This window comes from Cotesia typhae, unplaced genomic scaffold (assembly GCF_013202065.1).
Source record: "Cotesia typhae breed Kobodo isofemale line unplaced genomic scaffold, CoteBio_Ctyphae contig_4, whole genome shotgun sequence".
NCBI classification, from domain to species: Eukaryota; Metazoa; Arthropoda; class Insecta; order Hymenoptera; family Braconidae; genus Cotesia; species Cotesia typhae.
In genome coordinates, this window is record NW_027423748.1 from 10,069,447 (window position 1) to 10,089,592 (window position 20,146).

The 20,146-nt window shown below is 34.3% G+C and overlaps 2 protein-coding genes across 2 annotated transcripts in view; both read left to right on the forward strand.

Moving 5' to 3' along the window:
• The window catches only part of LOC141527037 (uncharacterized), a 155,303-nt gene that overhangs the window by 9,389 nt on the left and 125,768 nt on the right, over positions 1 to 20,146 (forward strand). The window lies entirely within an intron of this gene.
• LOC141527643 (uncharacterized) lies at positions 725 to 18,988 on the forward strand. The gene is made up of 4 exons (XM_074243213.1): positions 725 to 774; positions 1,459 to 2,081; positions 2,177 to 3,722; positions 18,751 to 18,988. Exons 1-4 carry the CDS (start codon positions 725 to 727, stop codon positions 18,986 to 18,988), a joined length of 2,457 nt encoding a protein of 818 aa, XP_074099314.1.

The window sequence follows — 20,146 nt, forward strand, 5'->3', positions numbered from 1 at the left end:
CGCGATTTTTAACAGCAGATATTTTATCTTTATATTGGATGTATCGACATTTTGTTGGTTATTTCTCGGGAGTGTGGGGGTGTGACGTTCGAACAAAATGCGCAATACGATACACTGGAGGATGGTTAAAGTGAAATTAGTTTCATGCTTGGGAATTCTCAAGTACTTGTGATCAAAGCAACACCTTACAGAATATATATATAAATGTGTATGTAGGTAGCAAAGTAGGAGATAGAGTATTAGAGAAATGTATACAGAGAATCAATTCGCAATCGAGCTAATTGGATTGGCTTGCCTGACACGTTCCTTAAGTTAAATGGCGATGCAGTACATATATATGTACAGTTGTTTCGCCTTCACGTCTGTTCTATTCTAGTCTGGAGCATTCTGCAGACCTTTGCATCCAATGGCTGCTCAATCCGATTTCCCTCCCCATTTATTCTATTTGCCTCGGCACTTGATACTGATAATTGTTTTAAACTCTTTGGACGGTAAATTTATGTACCAGCTCCTCTTTCAGTTAGTTCTGGAATTGCATAAGTACGCCACTAAATAAACGGTCTTTAAATAGTGTCGATTCTATTGGAAATTACTCTGTTTATTTATCTTATCCCATTTTTTTTTTTTTTTTTTTTTTTTTTTTTTTTTCAACGAATAGAAATTCTATATTCAAATTTTCAAGTAATACAGAAGTATAAATTGACGTTCGCGCCGGCTTAACAGCATGGAAGGTGATTTCTTGCGAAAATTTATCTACAAGCAAAGCAGCCTTTGGTGAGTTAGGTGGAAAAGCGAGGACAAACAGCCGAATAAAAGAAACAAATGAAGATTTGGAAAAGAAAGGGAGCAAGAAATGAAATTGGTAGAAAGGGGGCATGTTCTTTGACGCCAACAGAGCGAGAGAAGGCCACTGTTACTATTCAAAGTACAGGAAAGAGAACTTTTGAGATTGCTTATGGTCTATAACGTGCTCCAGTGAAAACTGTGAAAGAAGAATAAGAATAAGAAGACGAAGTAACGACAGAGGAGAATAAAAAAATCGGCGGCAGGTCGATATTGGCAACTTCCAGATCAGTCTGTCAAGCGAAAACTCGCTTTTCCTTTTCCCTGGGCTCTAGTCTCTCGACTTCTAACGCGTCTCAACGAGCAGAGTGTCTTTGGGAATCGCATGACGGAAAATGTTCCTTTTCTTTGGCACTTTTTTCATCCTTTGGCCCGTTACGTCCAGTAACGATGCACCACCTCTCTCTCTCTCTCTCTCTCTCTCTCTCTCTCTCTCTCTCTCTCTCTCTCTCTCTCTCTCTCTCTCTCTGGATCTCATCTCTTATTATCCTGCATTTACAGAAGACCGAAAGGGCTATTTCTCAACGAATTCTTTGACATTTTTTCAAGATTCGCTCCAAATTTCAACAATATAATCATAGCTGGTGATTTAAATTGTAATTTGTTGGATGATAGTTACACTGCAAGGCACCTGAAAGATTTTATTCTTGAATCGTCACTGTTCTGCGTACCTTACGGAGCTACTTTTCATAAAAATAACTATGATTCTTGGTTAGATGTCATCCTGCTTGACAGTGATAGTAAATTAGTTTCTTTTGCTAAATCCGATTCTCCGTTCATTGATGGCCATGACTATTTATTTTGTAAATATAAATTAAATTGTTCAAAACCAGCATCAAAGAAAATTACCTTTAGAAACCTAAAGAATTGTGATCATCAAGCTCTTTCAAGAACTTTGATGAACACTTTAAAAATTGATAATGCTGTTCTAGAGAATACGGATCCAAATGAGTTGCTGATTTTCTTCAAAGCTGGTGTTCTATCTTCTCTGGATTTGTTTGCACCCGAAATCACTAAGAAGATAGTCCGTCATAGTAATCCCTGGTTTACAAAAGAATTAAAAGTGAAGTGCAAAGAACGTGATAAAATTTATAAAAAAGCCAGGAGAACTCAGGACCTAAATCTGCTTGCTCTTTTTAGAATTAAGAGAAAAAACTTAAAAGCTGAGTTGAATCATGCTCGTGAAGAATACTTAAAAACTATTCTTTCAAATCTTTCATATGGTTCATCTATTTGGAGTAAGCTTAAACATCTTGGACTAATTAAGTCTAACCCTTCTTCACCGCTAAACTTTTTGATGCTCTTGAATTGAATGAGTATTATGCAAACATAGTAAGAAAGCATCCACCTTGCAGTAAAAATTTTGTTGATTTACTGCCGATGGACTATTCAAGACAAGTCAAATGTTTATTCAAGTGGACCACGATTGACATTGTAGATGTTACTAAGGCACTGCATATTACTCTTTCAAAGTCTAAAGGAAAAAGTCCTGATGGATTGGATTTAAGATGGTTACGGGATCACCTTCCACAAATTTCACTGTTTCTTACTGCATTATTTAATAGATCTCTTGATACTGGAATATTCCCTGACATTTGGAAAGTTATTTTTATTATACCTTTGAATAAAACTTCACCGCCTAGATCTCCATCAGATACCCGACCTGTTGCAAATCTATCCCATCTGGCCAAAGTGTTTGAAAGAATCATTGCTAATCAAGTGATAACCTATCTGGAGGATAATGAGTTACTCGACCCTTTTCAATCTGGATTTAGGAAACATCACAGCACACAATCAGCATTACTGAGGCTCACTGATGATATTAGGCAGGCGATGGACAAGAATAAACTTACCATAATAGTCTTATTTGATTTGAGTAAGGCTTTTGACTATGTTGACCCCAAGATCATACTGATTGCGTTATTTGAGCTTGGTTTTTCAATGGAAACAATTATCTGGTTTTTCTCCTACTTATCAAATCGCTCTCAGTCAATACTGAATAATCTTGGGACTCCAATTCAGCTCCTTAGAACTTCATCTGGTGTTCCTCAAGGTTCTGTGCTTGGTCCAATCCTGTTTTTAATTGTCATGAATTCTGTTGTCAGATGGCTAGTGTATTGTAACCATGGTCTGTTTGCTGATGACAAATATATTTATCTACATTTCTTTATGTATCAACTGCAAGAGGCAGTCAGACAGGTCAACATTGATGCACAATCAGTTGCGGATTGGGCAAGGAAGCATGGCTTGGAGATAAACTTGTCCAAGACCAAAGCAATGATCTTGGGTTCAAATAGCAAGCTGAAACAACTGAGTAACTTTGATCTGCCACCTATTATTATAGATGGTGTCATAATTCCATATGTTGATACTACCAAGTGCTTGGGATTATACATCAGCAGGAACCTAAGTTGGAATCACCATGTCAAGCTAGTGGTTAGCAAAGTTAATTCAGCCTTGCATTCTCTCAAGGTTCGGAAGAACATTTTCTCAACTGACGTCAGGAAATTGTTAGTATCATCCACCATCTTACCACTTCTTGATTACTGTTCCATCGTATTAGTAGATTCAACATCTGAAAATGACTTAAAACTTCAACGTGCAATAAATTGCTCAATTAGGTTCATTTTCAATCTTAGAAAAGATGAGCATATAACACCTTATCAACGAGAATTGGGATGGCTTACTGTGAAATATCGTAGAATGTACTTCATGAGTTGTTACTTCTTTAAGCTACTTCAAGTTGGTAAACCCAAGTACCTACGAGATGCTTTTGTTGAGGAGACCGAAGTCAGACGTTCAGATAGGTTAGCAGCCAAAAACACTCTCTTTTCACGTTTCCGCATTTTGCTACGACCTTCATGGAGCGGTCATTCCAAGTGAGTGTAATACGATTGTGGGAAGAACTGCCTGAAGAGATTGTAAACTCATCTAGTCTTGAAGTGTTCAAAAATAAAATTTTTGACCATTTGTTGAACTTGGATTATTAATTTTGTTATTGTAAAGTGATAGGTTCTCTGATAATTACTGTTAGATTCTAAGTGTTAAATTCTCCAACTTTGTTATTTTATCGGCTGTTATAAATTGAATAATTTAGTGAGTATGCTAGTTGAATCAGATAAAATTAATATAAATTTTTATATTAGATCTTTATTATAGTTTATGTACTTATATAATTTTTCTATTATTATTGTATTTGTAAATCATATTGTATTTAAAATTGCCATTTGGCTTGTGCCTTGGCATTAATAAACTATCAATCAATCAATCAATCAATCTCTCTCTCTCTCTCTCTCTCTCTGTTTTTCCTTTCAGTTTGTTTTTTCTTTCATGTATTTTTTCCGGTCTTTCATTTCTATCTCTTTGAGACAGAGAGTGTGTCACTGGTATGCGCGTTCTTTCTTCCTCGATTTGGTCTCCCCGCTCGTGAAATGAAAGAATCGGAATAAAATGGAATGGCGAAATAAAAATTCATTCCTTGGGCGGCAAACAACGTATTCAAGGTGAAAAATTTCCACATTCATGAATTTTAAAATCGCTTTATGTTGAATTCCTACCGACTATTTCAAAGCCTGTTTTTGATGAAATTCTTCTCCTTTATCATTTATTTGATTCTTTTTATTTTATTTTTTTCTCTGTTTCAGTTTTTACTTTCGGAATTTTAGGGTCGTGGATATGCAGTCGAGTGTTTTATTGCTAATAAAATTTACATTCTCTGGGTTGAATTTTTCAGGATGCGGAAAAGGGTTTAGTTGTGTTGTGAAGAATCTTGAATTTTTTCGGTCGCCAGCACTTGCAGAATCAATCGGGTATAATAAAGAAGGGTGAATTTATTCGAAAAGTTTTAATCGAGGGGCTGGTTTAAGCGAGTGGTTAGTGATTAAACAAATTCCTGATCAAGACTCTCGAGCGACAGGTATACAGTGTGCTTGAGTGCAAAACTGATTAATTGAAAATTGAAAGGACCAATGGATTACATACGAAATAAAATCCTTGAGCTACACTCATGAAGAAATTAACTAGATTCTTTTAAATAAAAAAAAAAATTTTTTTTTTTTTTTTTTTTTTGTAAAAATTATAAGTCGAATTTAATAAACTGTGAAAAACATTTGACAGTGAAGTTTAATTAGAGATAACTAATCCTGCAATAAATGAAAAGGAGCCGAGTTTATTTTTAAAATTTTTAAAATAGAGCCAGTTTTTTTTAAAAAAAAAAAAAGAAGAATATAGTATAAACTCTTGGGTAAATAAAATGGGAGATAATATTCAGATAAAAGAAACATTAAAGCGGAGGTATATGTATATGTATATGTAGACGAAGGGAGTAATCAAAAAGGAATAATATGAAGATGAATATAGTGTGAATATGGGACGTTACATTGGGAGTGTAAAAAAAGGTCAAACAAAGAAAAATACAAAAAATATTTCATAATAACAGTGCAAGCGGGTTAGTGAAAGGATTTTTAATTAAAAAACAAAAAAGCAAGAGACCTTTATTAAAATTTTTCGAGCCTCTCAAATGGACTGGAATGTCCAATAGTCGGTCGGGCGCTGTGAAAACCCTCGAGAATCAGAAGAAAAGGTTGTACTGGCATTTCTGATATCTATAACCTCAGCCATCCGGACTTGGTGATAGAGTTTTAACGAGGAAATGTCTTCAGTAATAATTATTAAATTTATTAAATTTATAATAAATTATAATTTATTGTCTAAATATTTAACAATTACGTCAAGATTGAAATTCAAAGCTGTTATATTTATGAACCAATCCACTTATTTTATTAAGAATTAATTTTTATGGAAAATCGTCCCAAAATAATATCCATAAATTTAATTTAAATTCATTTCATTTGAAGCTTGATGAATTTTCAATAATTATAACTGGTTACAAAATTTTGAGAGTAATATCCGGAATCGTAACCAAATTTATTTAATTATAATTAAATATCCGATAATTATCGGATATTTTGTGGTGGAAAGTCGAAATTAAATTTATTCAATTATTGAATTGTCCCAGTTTGAACTTTGTAAAATAACAATATGCGGAATAACGAACAAACCCAGGAAATAAATATTAATTTTGTCGCGATTATTTGAAACGAGTTTTAATAAATTCACACATTTGTTGAAACAAAATTTCATCGTCTGTGTTCTGTATTCAGTATTCTGTATTCTGTGAAAACATAAGGGAAAATATAGATATAGCTACTGTAAAGTTATATATTGAAATAGAGTGTGATGGCGCACCTTCATTGGTATAACCTGCTGCGCACATATGCCTCAATCATAAATTTTGCCGGACAGCAGTTGTACTGCACAAATGTGCCGTTTCCGCATTACTCCTGTCCCTTTTCTCGGTGTATCGAAACGAGCTGTCGTCATCGTATAATTCTTTTATTCTATTTCTCAAAATATTTTTTTCATTGGTATTTTTTTTTTTTTTTGGTACAATGCATTTTTCATATTTTTATTTTTATTGTTTATAAATTAATTGATATAAATCGGAAAAAAACAATAACTCCGATATTTATTTAGTCGAAAGTTGGTTTGGCAAATTATTGATGTGGAATTTTAATTTTCGATAATTGAGTCACCAGTTGAGCTCTCAGACAAAGTGATTTTATAAAATTATCGCAAAACCGATATACTATTTATTTCATTATTCACTTTTATACGGTTATTAAATATCGATAGAACAGATGAAATTTTATAACCGATAAATATTTCATGAAAAGAATAAATCGATAGTCGCTTAGTGAGAGGCCCACACAGTCGCAAGTATTTTATAATTAAAAAATTTTATTACAGCGGACTTACAAATTAAAATTCTTTCATAAAGATTTTTTTAATTTTGATCCAAAATTTAAATTCCAAATATTTACCGTAATTTTTTTTTGTCATTATTCATGCGTTTAAAAAAAAATTACAATAGAAATTAGCGATTAAAAGTGAAGATTTGTATGCTTAATTGGGATCTAAAGAGCAAAAGTGATAAAGATATAAAATGTAATAGAATAAAAGGCAATAAGGGAATAAAAAAGGAGGATTTCTGGTGAGCGATCGTCCATCCCTTGAAAACCATGTCACGACTTTGTGGCTTCCCAACTCTGACAAATCGAGCGTGCCGAACACTCTCATTCGTTTTCCTAATCCAATCCTTTCTCTTTCACCCTTTGTCTTCATCCCTTAAACCGACATACACACAACGATCTATTACACCGATAAATTTTATCTTTTTGCCTGCTCAGCATTTAAATTTATCCGCTCTCATTCTCCAAGTCATTTACGCATATTCTAATCTCCTCCTCCCACATTTCATATCTTTATTCATTCAACCCACCTCTATTAATCTTCCAATATAATATTACAAGTCCTTATCATATGATATCATGTATTATTTTTTATAAGATAAATTTTTGTCAATTACATTTATTTAACGACTAAGTAATTTTATGTTAAACGTGTAGATACGGTTGCTCTATCTCTAAGATACCGGTACGAGCTCTATCGCGTTGAATCACCAATTTTCGAATTTCTCTCGTTGGACTGATGGCCAACTTTATCTTGAATTCACCCAAGACGCTGCTCTCTCATCAACACGACAGAACGTGATAAAAGTAAACGAAAAAAAATTCTTTACGTTTTAGCTTTGACTGCAATTTTTTTTTTGAGTTCTTTAATCTTAAATTTAACAATAATAATAATAACTATGTGACTGCCATGACTTGTGCACTATAATAGATAAATAGATAAAATTTTGCTTTATTAAATAATGACTTTTGTTAAATTGCACTGTACTTTCTTAAAATTAAAAAAAATTCTAAAGTCAAATTATTGGCAATTAGATAAAAAAAAAAAAAATTAATATCGATATGAATAATAACTCAGTATAAAAAAAAAAGTCACCATGTAAATGAGTATAAAGATCGAAGCTCAAACTTGGTTACTTGATTTAGACTTCCCTTGTGTAAGTGTAAAGGTGATTTTTCTTCCTCGTCTAGCCGGTGTGTACGCCCCCGACAAGCAGTATCAACTAGCCGTGATGTTATCATCGAAACGCAATTTTCTGTGCTAGCTCGCAATTTGACATAGCAGAGCCTTTACTTTTTTTTTTTTCACCTACAGCGTTTGCACCTTTATTACGTTATCAAGCAACGCTGAGCTTTACACTAAAGACCTCTGCTATACTTGCGGTGTTGTGTATAAAATAACTCGGACCTTCTGGCAACCAATCGATCCACATTTTTAAACTCTCTGATATTATATAATATTAATTTTACTTATCAATCTTTCGCGTAAAATATCGCAACATAATTTATGATCTGAGTAATAATATTGAAAGTTTACCAGAACATTCTACCTTCAGTTCAGATAGTTTGAAGGCTAATTAATATCAATTAGTCTTCTGGTATTACTTCAGTCTATTGTGTTCTCCTCCAAAGAAAAATACTCTCGTGAAATTTGTAAATTAATTTAATTAACCAAAGCTTGAAGCGTGAAAAAAATTAAGCGAAGAGGCTTGACGAAAAAAAAATAAATAAATGAATGAATTTTCACCGAGAGATAAGTAAAAATAATGCGCAATTATAAATGCTAAATGAGACTCGCTGACCAAAATACAAAAAAGCAAATTCAGCAGAATATTCTTTCCTCGGATTCCGAGATTGCCAGTGATTCAAGCTATTTTTTACTGGCATTCATTTCACGTCGAGATATAGCATTCCTTCTCACTGGAAGGAATAAAAAAACTCTGATAGTTGGATAGATAAATAATCATGATCATAATAACAGTAATAATAATAAATGAGGAAGAGCAAATAAGGAAATAGAAATAACTAGGCAAACATAAAGCACCCCACTGGTTGCAATCATGCCGTAATGATGTACCAACCACTCATATCACTTTAGACTTCTCTGTATTATAAATGAGAGCTCCCCTGTAAATCAATTGTGCCTACAACCTTTTTTGCTTCTCCACTGCACTTCCCACCCAGCAATTTCTTCTATTCAAATGAAATAATAAAAAATCCTCACATCAAACGCGACTTTGCATTCGTAACAAATACCGAGTGATTCAACGTAGTATCGTCTTTAAAAAAGATTCAAAATCTTTGAAAATTTCTTTCATTGTCTCAAAAAAAATCTGAAAGTTCTTTAATTTTGACCGACCATTTCTGACCAACTTTATACCCTTAGTTAGAAAGAGAATATAAAATAAGTAACGATTCAAATGTAAATATAAAGTACTGTCAAGCATAAAACTCGAGACTGGGAAGTAAGAACCCTCGGACGGTTTTCTTGGAACGCAAGTATGCTTCCCGGGCAGTGGGTCTTTGCCTAGTATCGATTTGATATCAAACGTCTGATAAAGAAGCTTTAACGAGCTCTATATTGTCGGACTTGAACAAGGTATACCCGGTTCCGATAGACGATTGACGTCTCGGGATAGTTTTACGGGCAGATGCTTTATCGAGCACTATGTCAAGAGGTCGAATGGCACATCATAATCAGCCTTTTATCAACTCATCATTCTTTATTATACGGTCTATTCATTCTTAAAATAACATTTTTGGTAAAAATAATTTTAATTTAACTTGATAAAATAACCTGAGAAATTTTTATCCTTGAACCCATTCAAAGTTTTATTTTGAAAACAATTATCACGTTTTAAGATTTCTCAATGGATTTGATTTACTGCACACTGCACCACCTAGAAATCATCAAAACTTGGACTATTATCTATCATCACGTTGGCAAGTTCAATAATAACATCCAGAGTCCAGAGAATGTTGAAGCTTTAGAGCTCAGAGCTTAAAACCAGAAGCTTATTTGACAAACCGTCTTGTTACTGGTTGTCTTACCGAGTCTATAAATTCTCCCGAGTTCCATTTCACCGTCTTGGCGATTCAATTGTACCCGTCGGCAACAAATCATAGAACCGATAACTCCTTAACCGTCTTACGTTTTACGTCCTACATCTTGTGGAGTTCGTTGGAGATATTGCAGCTCAAATTCTCAATACTCTTACCTTAAATTGTATCGCCGCAATGTAACGAATCAGATGTATTGTCAAAAAATACGTAGAAGCTTTTTTTCATCCTGGGGTTGAAGTTGCTCGAGGAATACGAATGCGAATCCGGGATGTGGTGACTGGAGCTAGATAGTGAGAAGACAAATGGAGAGAAGCTATAATGCGTCGCGGATATTGGAACAGCTAAGCCCTCCGGCAGATTGACGAGAATACAACCTCTGTGTACAGAATACGAAGGTATATTGGTATGGTCTAGCCTGGTATCCTATATTGTCCAGTAATAATCCGAAAGGACAAGATGTACTCAGCTAAATGAAGACCCGCTCAACTGAAATCACTGTCATTGCTTCCGATTCCTATTCTGATTTTGATTTCGTCTCCAACTCGTATTTCTGGACTCCAGACTCTGAACTGCTAGTGTGGGAGTTCTCTGCCGTATCTGAAGCTCTCTCAGTTTGGCGAGCCTGGTTGCTTTCGCTCATCCAATATTGCATCACCGCATTTGATTGTTCATAACCAGTCGGCTGTGCAATGAGAAAGCCATGTCATATCTGCCAACCACGTTTCTATACATACACTCATCCGTACAAATACTCATTTATAAGTGTATGCGTGTACACGTCGATAGGGTATCCGGCCCAGCTTTGCTTTCGCGGACGATTAAACACCTTCAGGCTTAATCGGTCACAGAGAAACTGTTATTTGTCCCGTCACAATCATAATCGCTCGAGTTAATCATTTTTTTTTTTTTTTTTTTTTTTTTTTATTGAAGTGTGGAGTAGACTTTACCACTGAGAATTATACGAGTGGTTAGTTAATTATTTATCAATTATTAAATCTTTAACGAGTAATATTTTTTTTTTCCTTACAAATATTCTTTTTTTATGTATATCTTCTCATTTTAAACCAAAGATTACATCAATTTGGATTTTACAACTTAATTATTTATAAATCTCCAGAATTAGCAGCGGTAACTGTGCTTAGACCAATGTGAGGCGAAGGATCAATCGAGGATTATAATAATGTCGCAAAATGCAAATTATGTATGAAAACCTTCCACCCAAATATTAGAGACTCCAGTCGCAAATATAGAATTTATTTTATCTCGAGGCAACGTGCAACTTTCATTGCTCTTTCTTTCCGATATTTTTCTTCCATCTCCTCTCAGCCTGTCATTCGTCTGGGCTCGCAACTGGGTACAGCTTTATCGGCAATACCAATCCTCTGCAAGTCTCTCGAGACTTAAAAACGGAAACCTCTTATATTTTCGATGTGTATATCTGTGATTTAAAATACATGCTGTAATTTTTCCGTTAGATCGGATTGTCTTGATTTGATCTTCTCTGTACTTTATAGATGTATTTCATGTCGTGATCATGATCGGCTTGTAAAAAGTACTGAAAGTTCTGACTGGTCATTTTAAATTTTAAATGAAGAATTATTTGAAAATAACTTTGTTAAAAAAAAATATAATGGACGGATAAACCGAAAATATTGAAGTTCAGACGGAAGAGCCAACACTTTGAAGCCAACGTAGACGTAAATGTGATATGAGTGTGATATTGATGGTGATGTATGCTTTCACACGTGTACGGGCTAGACGATAAAAGAGACATGTCGACAATTTATGTATAATATTTGTCAGAGAGACAAATGAGATGCATCTCGCACACCGAATATAGTATCGACAATCGTTTTCCGTAGACGATAAAATTATCCGGCGCTTGGTTGTACTCGGTGAGCGGCTGTTATTCTAGGACCACGGGTCGTCGAATCAAATTTTTCATGTTTCCCCGACGCCGCCGTTCGAGGCGTTGTTTATAGTTTCTGACAGCGGCACTCATCCAACACGTTTACACAACTCATCCGACAACAAAATTCCCATCCCGGGAGTTTATATTTTTTGGCTTTCACTTAACAAGCGTCAAATTGTTTTTTCTTTATCTTTATAAAATTTCATTTTTATGTTTTGCGCTTTCATTTTGCTCCGTTTATCTGCTCACAAGTGTTGGCTATTCGGATTTAGATTTGAACCAACAGTCCGTGATATTTTCGCTGCCTCGAAAATGGACAACATGCATAGTTATTTTTTTTTTTTTTTAAGCAAATGAACTAATAAATTTGACACTTCAATAATATTGAAACTATTTATTGTTGCAAATTAAAAATTATTAAAAATATTTATTATTAATCAAAGGTGAAAAATTATTCCAATTAGACAAAAAGTATTATTATTTTTATTAGTATATTTAAACACATTTATATTTATGAGAAGAGGGTAATATTTACAATTATTCTAAGAGGTAATGAGAAAATAAAATAAGACAGTAAGTAAAGTATAAAAACGAGGATGAGACGAAATGAAAAGCAAACTAAGCCCAGAGCAGCGTGGTGGCCTCCGGTACGTTTAGTTAGAGCTTTCCGTGAATTGAAATGAGTACCGAAGAGTAGAAATCCTCCTTAGCCCGGTTTCATACTTTTTCATCCCATTTTAATGTTATTTTTACTTATTCCATTCTTTTTTCCAGCACATCTCTCGGGGTATCGCACAAAAGAATGTAAATTAAACCCGACAAATGATACTAAACTGATGATTCCCTATGCAGGAGATTGTATCGCCCCACACACACACAGACTGTCACTTTACTATACTTCACTTTAGCCTTTTCTTTTTTGGTGTACTTAAATCAACTTTTATTAAAGTAACAAAACTGCAAAGAGACGGGCAAAAGCTTCGAGACAAGTCGACGAATTTAATTCTTGTTCTCATTAAAATTTAATTGAAACAAAACTGAAAGATTTAAGGAACATCAAGCTTTTTTGTGCCTCCGGATTTAATCTGGACATTATCCAGATAATGTTGAGGCATAGTTTGAAATTTTTTTTTTTTTTAATTTATTTTAAATTGAATTGTTGGAAATTAATAAAAATGACAATTGTTAATTAAAAAGTTTTGCGAACAAAGTTCTCGGCCGGTTGTATTTAAATGAGCAATCGTAGGGACATAAATCAAAATAAAATGTTCAGTGATGTGAGTTTCGTAATACCGTCCTCTTGTGGATGACATGCGGGCGGAGTGAAACAAAAAAATAAAGTGCAGGCCTCAGCATTTACGGTTAAAAAATCCACTGCACAGTAACAAAAGACAAAACAGAAACGCGAGTTCCCTCGAAAGAGGAAATGTGTAGGGGAAACGTAACATAGCAGGGCTGCAGATTATGGAGAGTGAAAGCGCGTGCATTCTACTGGTTAAAAAATACCCCGCGTGTGCGCGGAGAGAGATGGCGATAACCGCGAACTGCGAAAGAGCAAGGGGCGAAAGGGATAAGGGTATAAAATTTATGTGCCATTTCTGCTCTGCGGTAGGCTCTATCGTTTTCTCTGGTGTAGTTTTCTGTGACTGTAGATGAGATGAGTCCTCTTGGTTTATTTTTATTTTATTTGCTTCGTTATTTTTATTGTTACTCTCTCGTTTTATTTTATTATGTACACGCCGGGCCGAATCTGGAACTTAATCAGCTTACATTTTACGGTAGCTCTTTTTGCTCGAATCCGACAAAGCTGCAGTTGACTGCGATGTTTACTTTCATCGCTAATAATTCCCGCGTGTCATATTTGTCCACCATTTTTAAATTCATCCGCTTATTCATTTATTTATTGCTTACATTCGCGGTCGCAGTATCAAAATCCCGTATCAACGCTGAATTTTTTAATCTTTTTAATATTATGCTGTATTTATATTATTTTTGTTTAAAATTTTTTACTACATTTTTTTAATTATTAATTTTAATTGAATTAAATTTTAATTTTCAAAAATAAAATTTTAATAAAGTCTTACTTAATAAATTTTTTTTTTTTTTAACAAAACTAAATACTTTATCGACTTAAACAAGCTTTAAATAACCAATCGCAAAAATCCATAGAATAATTCATCCGCTTATGTCGGGATTCGTATATAAAGTAAATAGCTTAATTAAAACAATAAATCTCAACTTGACAGTAAATATTAAATACAATAAATAAATAAATAATAAAACACAAACGGGATAGAATTACGGGTATGCAATAGCGAGTGTATTATTGAATCGAAAAAAATGAAAATGGAAAATATTCCCGGCGATAAAGTGCGAGAGAGGTCATTCCGACAGGATGCCCATGTTGAATATTTATTTTGGCATTCATACAAGCAACTCAATACTGTCACTTTGGGGTTCATTTGAGCACACAGTCGATGCACACCTACTCAAATAGGACTCAAAATTTATCCACACTCGCTCGATGAAGTGAGCTGCGAACGTGACCGAATAAATTGCAGAAATCATCGGATAATTGCGGCCTATGACCGCACAACTGCGCTGTCAATAATTATTCATTGTTCCACACCCACACACGCACCGGGAAGATGTATCAATGTGGGTAATTGTACATATAATTACAAATATAATAGCCCGATTACAGCAAGGTCGAAAGTCAGGATCTGATTGGTGTCCCACTGAATCACCACCGCAAAATCCGGAAACGTGTATGCATGCGGTCGCTCAGTACAAACCAGCAAACGTCAAAGTCATTTCGCTCTTACCGAGTCCTCTTCCTCTTCCTCTGGCTCTCGCTCTCGCTCTCTGCTCTGCCGAGCTGGGCTGCTCATGATAGATGTAAATTATCATTGTTATCATCCCGTACTACAACTGCTGTCCTGTCCGGGCAGACTTTCTCATTACGGGACTTTTGTTCGCGAAACAGAGTGTAACTGCGCTGAAACTAACCCGAATCAAGGCTAAGTCTTTGTTCTGCCAAGTAGCAAACTAATTTGCGCTGAGCTTCACTATTTACATTACCACAAACCTCTCTAATATACGTATATTAACAACCCTTCAAAATTCGGATTGGAGGATTCATTCTGTAAGTATTTGTTGCGAGCTTTAATTAATTTCTATGGTTTTCTTTCCGTTTATTTAATAGTCTTTAATAATACAAATTAAATCCAATCAAAATTTATTAAAAAGTCACTTGAGTGACTTTTTATGTTGAAAGTTCAATATAAAATTTTTTAAAAAAGAAATCTTTAAATGTAAAGATAAAAAAATTTGCCTTACTGCCTTTTGAGTATCAAATATTCATTACTTATGATTATAAAGGTAATTTTATTATTTTTTGCTCCAATCACCGATTTTTCCTTTTTTAGACCCAATTCTTAAATTTGAAATTAATAAGTAGGATTCTATCGTTAAACTGGGTTGACAGGTATCACTTCTGAATGTAAATGGTTTATTCACGAAAATTCTATCTTAAGCAACATTACAAGCAATCACAACTCTAAAAATTATCTCAAAAATAGACATAAACCTTAAATATTCAACGACTTTCAAAAATATGCTGATAAAAATTTAAAAAGTATAAATTTACGCTGTAAAAGAAGAATCTTGTTAAAGTCTTCAATAAAATACTTGCATTTGTATCGTTATGACAATTTCTTCCAGATAATAAGAAAGCAATAATATGTATTCGGATCTGCATCCATATTTCTGCTGTTATTATTCTTATTATTGTTACTCAGAGATATCGTGTTTTCGGGTTGCGCACAGATAGAACGTCTATATTCAGAGACAGAGGATTGGTTCTTTTGATACCAGAAATACCGTCTTAGATTTATCCTTTTATTTCCATCTTTATCTTTATCTTATTCTTTAGTCATTCTTCCATCTTCAGTTCTTTCATCTTTTTATTTCTTCATAGAATTTTTCAGTTAAACCGAAAGAACACTGAGGAAACACAAGCTCCACTATTCAACTCGCCAATAGAAATAGAAATGGCTAAGACGAGCACTTTTTTCCTAGATAAATTTTCCACAACCCAAGGAATTCCTCACGAGTCATTTTTTTCAGTCTATTGCTCTATTTCGAATAGAGGAAAATTTAAGAGGAATTCCCGGGCTGGTTCTGTGTTGACTCGAAACATGCATTATACTGCTATTCCATTTTTCCAAGCTTTTTTGTATACACTGATGGGATTTTTTAGCATTTAATAAAATTTTTTAATATTTAAAATATATTTTTAATCTTTTATAATTTTTATCTGCCCACTTATTCTTCTATTAAAATATATAAATTTAATAGTAAGGAATATCTTACTTGACTATGACACACATGTAACCTTTTAATTTAATGTAATGTAACGTACATCATCTACTCTCTCTACGGAGCCTTAAATCACCTTAAATCCATCAGCTTACGGTATTAAATCCTAAATTTTTTCCCTCGCTTCAATATCACCGAGTGAATAACCAACCGGCTATAAATTTCTTCCCCTAAATTTATTTAGCAAAACTAATGTGATTAAATTTTTTTCGATTACCGTAAGACATTTTACTTCCGACTGGACGCAGTCGAATGGTTGAGGAGCTTTCATGTTGTTCTATCGTATTAATTTATTTTTGATGGCTGGAAGAGCGTTACATATTTTATTATCCGACGCTCATTTTTGCTCGGAAAAAAATTTAGCAACACGAAACGTAGGTCGTTCGTATAGGTTTATTTTGTAAAGTATAAAACGTAACTTAAACAAAAGCCGGGGATAATGGATGATGTAGACGTAAAAACGGTAATGGTTCCATGCTTTTTTATCATCGCTTCACTCATCATTTATCACTGGCGTGGGTTACACGCATCTTAGCCCAGGTCCCGGCAGCTTATTTCTGAGGAGAAAAAGAGATGAAGATGGAGGAAAAATAAAGGTTGCTGGTGCTTGTAGTTCCGGAAAAAAATGAAAATTTAAGATTTTTAGCGTTAACTTAGATAAACGTACAAGTGTATCTAACGTATTAGCTCAGCTCCTGAGTTGGCTCGGTTCCATAATATACGGATATCTAAGCCTTCCACTACGTCATTCTTCACTCGTTATTTTTTTCTGCATAAGCTGAATCTGCTCGGATCAGTACTTGCCATGCATGGGTAACCATTTTTAAAATTAATTTTCTGGAAAATATTATTTTTATTTTGTTTTTTTATTTTTTAATAAAAAATTTGATAATAATAACAAAAAATTAATTATAAAATTAATTACGGTCACAGGTATTATAAGATTGATTAAAAGCATCCAAAAAAATCAATAAACTTGAGTAATTACAGCAGAGTGGGGTTCTTTACAAGTAAAGCTGATCGAGCAGAAGCACTGATCGGGCGTGTGTGCCCAGTACAGTACTTATACGTGAGTAAAGACGCGAACCGAGTTTTCGCCTGGTCGATCAACTTGCTGGCACTGGATAGCTGGTTAGTTGGCTGGTTAGGCCAGCAAAAAATATAAAACTTGTGCAAAAACTCTGCAGCCACCTGCTCGACTACTACTGCTGCCCTGGCCGGGTAAATTAGACCGCCATCATCACACTTTTCACCGCGACAATTACAAAGACAAGGACACCATATCGTACATAGTATACTATAAAAAGATATTGCCGCACTTGTACTGTAGGGCGTAATTGCCGGCATCTGTGACCCACTGTTCCACTAAATTGATTTAGGGCTTGATGCCCCAATTGGAGCAGTAAATCTATCGCCGATATTATTCCGATCATACATTCCGCGACAATTGGTTGTTTTTCATCCTCTGTTTATCGTCGGCCCTTTTAACTAGGTAGTTTTTTTTTTTAAATTGGTGCATTTGATAAAGACGAATGAATAGACTAACGAAGGCTTCGCGAATCGAAGACAACATCGTTTTTTATTTTTTTTTTTTTCACTTCTCCTAAAGAACAACCACTCAGCGCTGGACTTAGTACGGGTGCGAGCTACTAAATATGCCTCGGGAAATTGGATTTGAAATTCTTATTTTTCTACGGTATCTTTATAAATAAAAGCTTAAACTTTCCTTTTATATTTAGCCTCGCTACATAAATATATAATTTCTCCGGGCATATTTTTTACGCAGAGTAAATAGTAACCACGAACTGCGAACGAAATATTGTATATAAATTTATTTATCAGTTTTGCAAGCCACTATTTTATTTAAATATTACGTTTTCTGAGCGAACACGGCAAAGCCGGAGGCTAAATACCGATGTCAGCATTGTTATGTTACAGTGGCGCTGACCTAACAACCTTAAATTTTCATGATGTATACCAACTGGGTTCCTGGGGCGAACGAGCTGAAAGGGAAAAAAAAGAGAGAGCTTTCGCGCAAGACGACTTTAGATGTGAACGCGAGTACAGGCGAAGGGTTTAAAAGTTAGGGGGTGTAAAGAACAACCAAGTAAGAAGAAGGTATGGAGAGTGGATAGTAGAGAGAGAAATATATAGGACGTTTTCTGCATGTAATGGAATTCCCTCTGGCAAGTACTCATTTCGGAAGCTCTTCGAACAACATGCTTTAGAGATAAGAACGCACGTTTGCACTTGAGATTTATCGCGCTAGTTGCGTGTATTTTTTCAATCGAATTATGATTATTTTTTTTTTTTTTTTTTTTTAAATAAAATATAAAATGATTTAATAAAAACAGAATTTTTAAAATATATATATACAACAAAATTAAACACAAACCAGAAACTTAAACCAGTATTAAATATTTGCCTTGTCATGTTCTGTTAGTTATATTATAAATCTACAGTAATGTAATCATGAGTTTCTTGTTTAAACGCTGATAATACTTGATAAATATCACAATATAAATAAATTTAATCACCAATAAATTTTAAATCAACAACGACTCAAATTAACTGTCATCAAAAATTATTATCAGTGAAAATGTCGCGATAATAATTCATTTTTAAATCCATCAAAATAATTTTGTAATTTTTTCTACAAGATTCTTCAAATCTTAATTGTTGCCATAAAAAAAAAATTATATTTAATTTTTATCGTAAAAATATTAAATATTATAATAATAGTGACTTTTATCAATATGAAATGATGAAAATTGAAATAGTTGGAATGTCAGTAAACGCGAAATATCCCATTAAGCAGAGAGAGCTTTTTGTTATTCAGGACCGCGAGCTGGAGATTCTGCGGCTGGCTCAGAATTTAACGCGAAGCGGTGGATCACCAGTTGCGAAAGCAATGTGCTGGAGTAAAGATTCAAGTTTATTCGCGGTAGGGCTGGATATTGAAATTGTTATGCTCATATAACAATTTGACTCGCAGGCATTGCCTTAGGGGCAGTTTAAGTTGTAAGCGATCTGTAGATCCTTTTCAGTTCGTGTGTTCAGCTAAGCTTTCGGTTGTGTTCAATGTAACCGCGATCTCTAGGTCAGTTCTACCATCCGCTGGCTCACCAATGGTTATCATTATCACAAATAATGATTGTTATGATTATTGACGGATTTACCGGGAATAAAACGTGATTACAACTCCGACAATAATTGTTCAGACCTCTGAACGACTGATTGCAACTTCTGTTCGATGCATTAACTTTATCGAACAGTTTTGCTGATTGCGTAGCAAATTTTATTGTTCACGCTGATAGCTGTTATTATTTTCATTAATCACAGTAATTTTTTGTTACTAATAGTAATAATAAAATAATGACCTTGTATGTGAACAATAAAAATGGTGAGAAGGTAGCAATTAAATTTTCCATCATTAAACCCTCAACACTTACCGTCGACGCATTTAATATCCACCCCAAATAAAATAGAATAAAATGAAACAGACCAGAAGCGAAGAGAATTCAGGTTCTATTAAATTTTTTTCAGTACTTTTATTTGGATTTAGGGGGAGCTAAATTATTGGATTTATATCGGCAGTTATGCGACTATTATAACGTTGACTTTTCGAGCGTATAACCCAATAATAGGCACTGTTCGCGAGCCAACTTCACCGCAATTTCCGACCACGTGTACAGTTGTAGATACTCCCGATATAATTGGAAGATTCTTATACCCTTTTTTGCAACCCGCTTTGTGTCATCTATATCTTTACATATGTACAAGCTACGGCGTACGGCGTACAGTGTATGTATGTATGTATGTATGTATGTATGTATGTATGTATGTATGTATGTATGTATGTATGTATGTATGTATATGGGCGGCAGACGGAAAATGGCTCTCGGTTTCGGAATTTCGTGTAACGGCTGTTAGCTTTCATACTCAGTGTCATTTGTGGTCCTCGGAACGATCTTTGCACGGAAAATGTCACTCGTATTACGCGGCTTATAACTGCGGAATTATCTTTAGCTGAGTGTCTTTTTACTAAACCCGACTCAGACTTCTCTCTGTTCTGCTTCTTCGGCGAATTATTTTATTTCTATTACGGTAATTGCGATGTATATTGGCTTTAATTTAA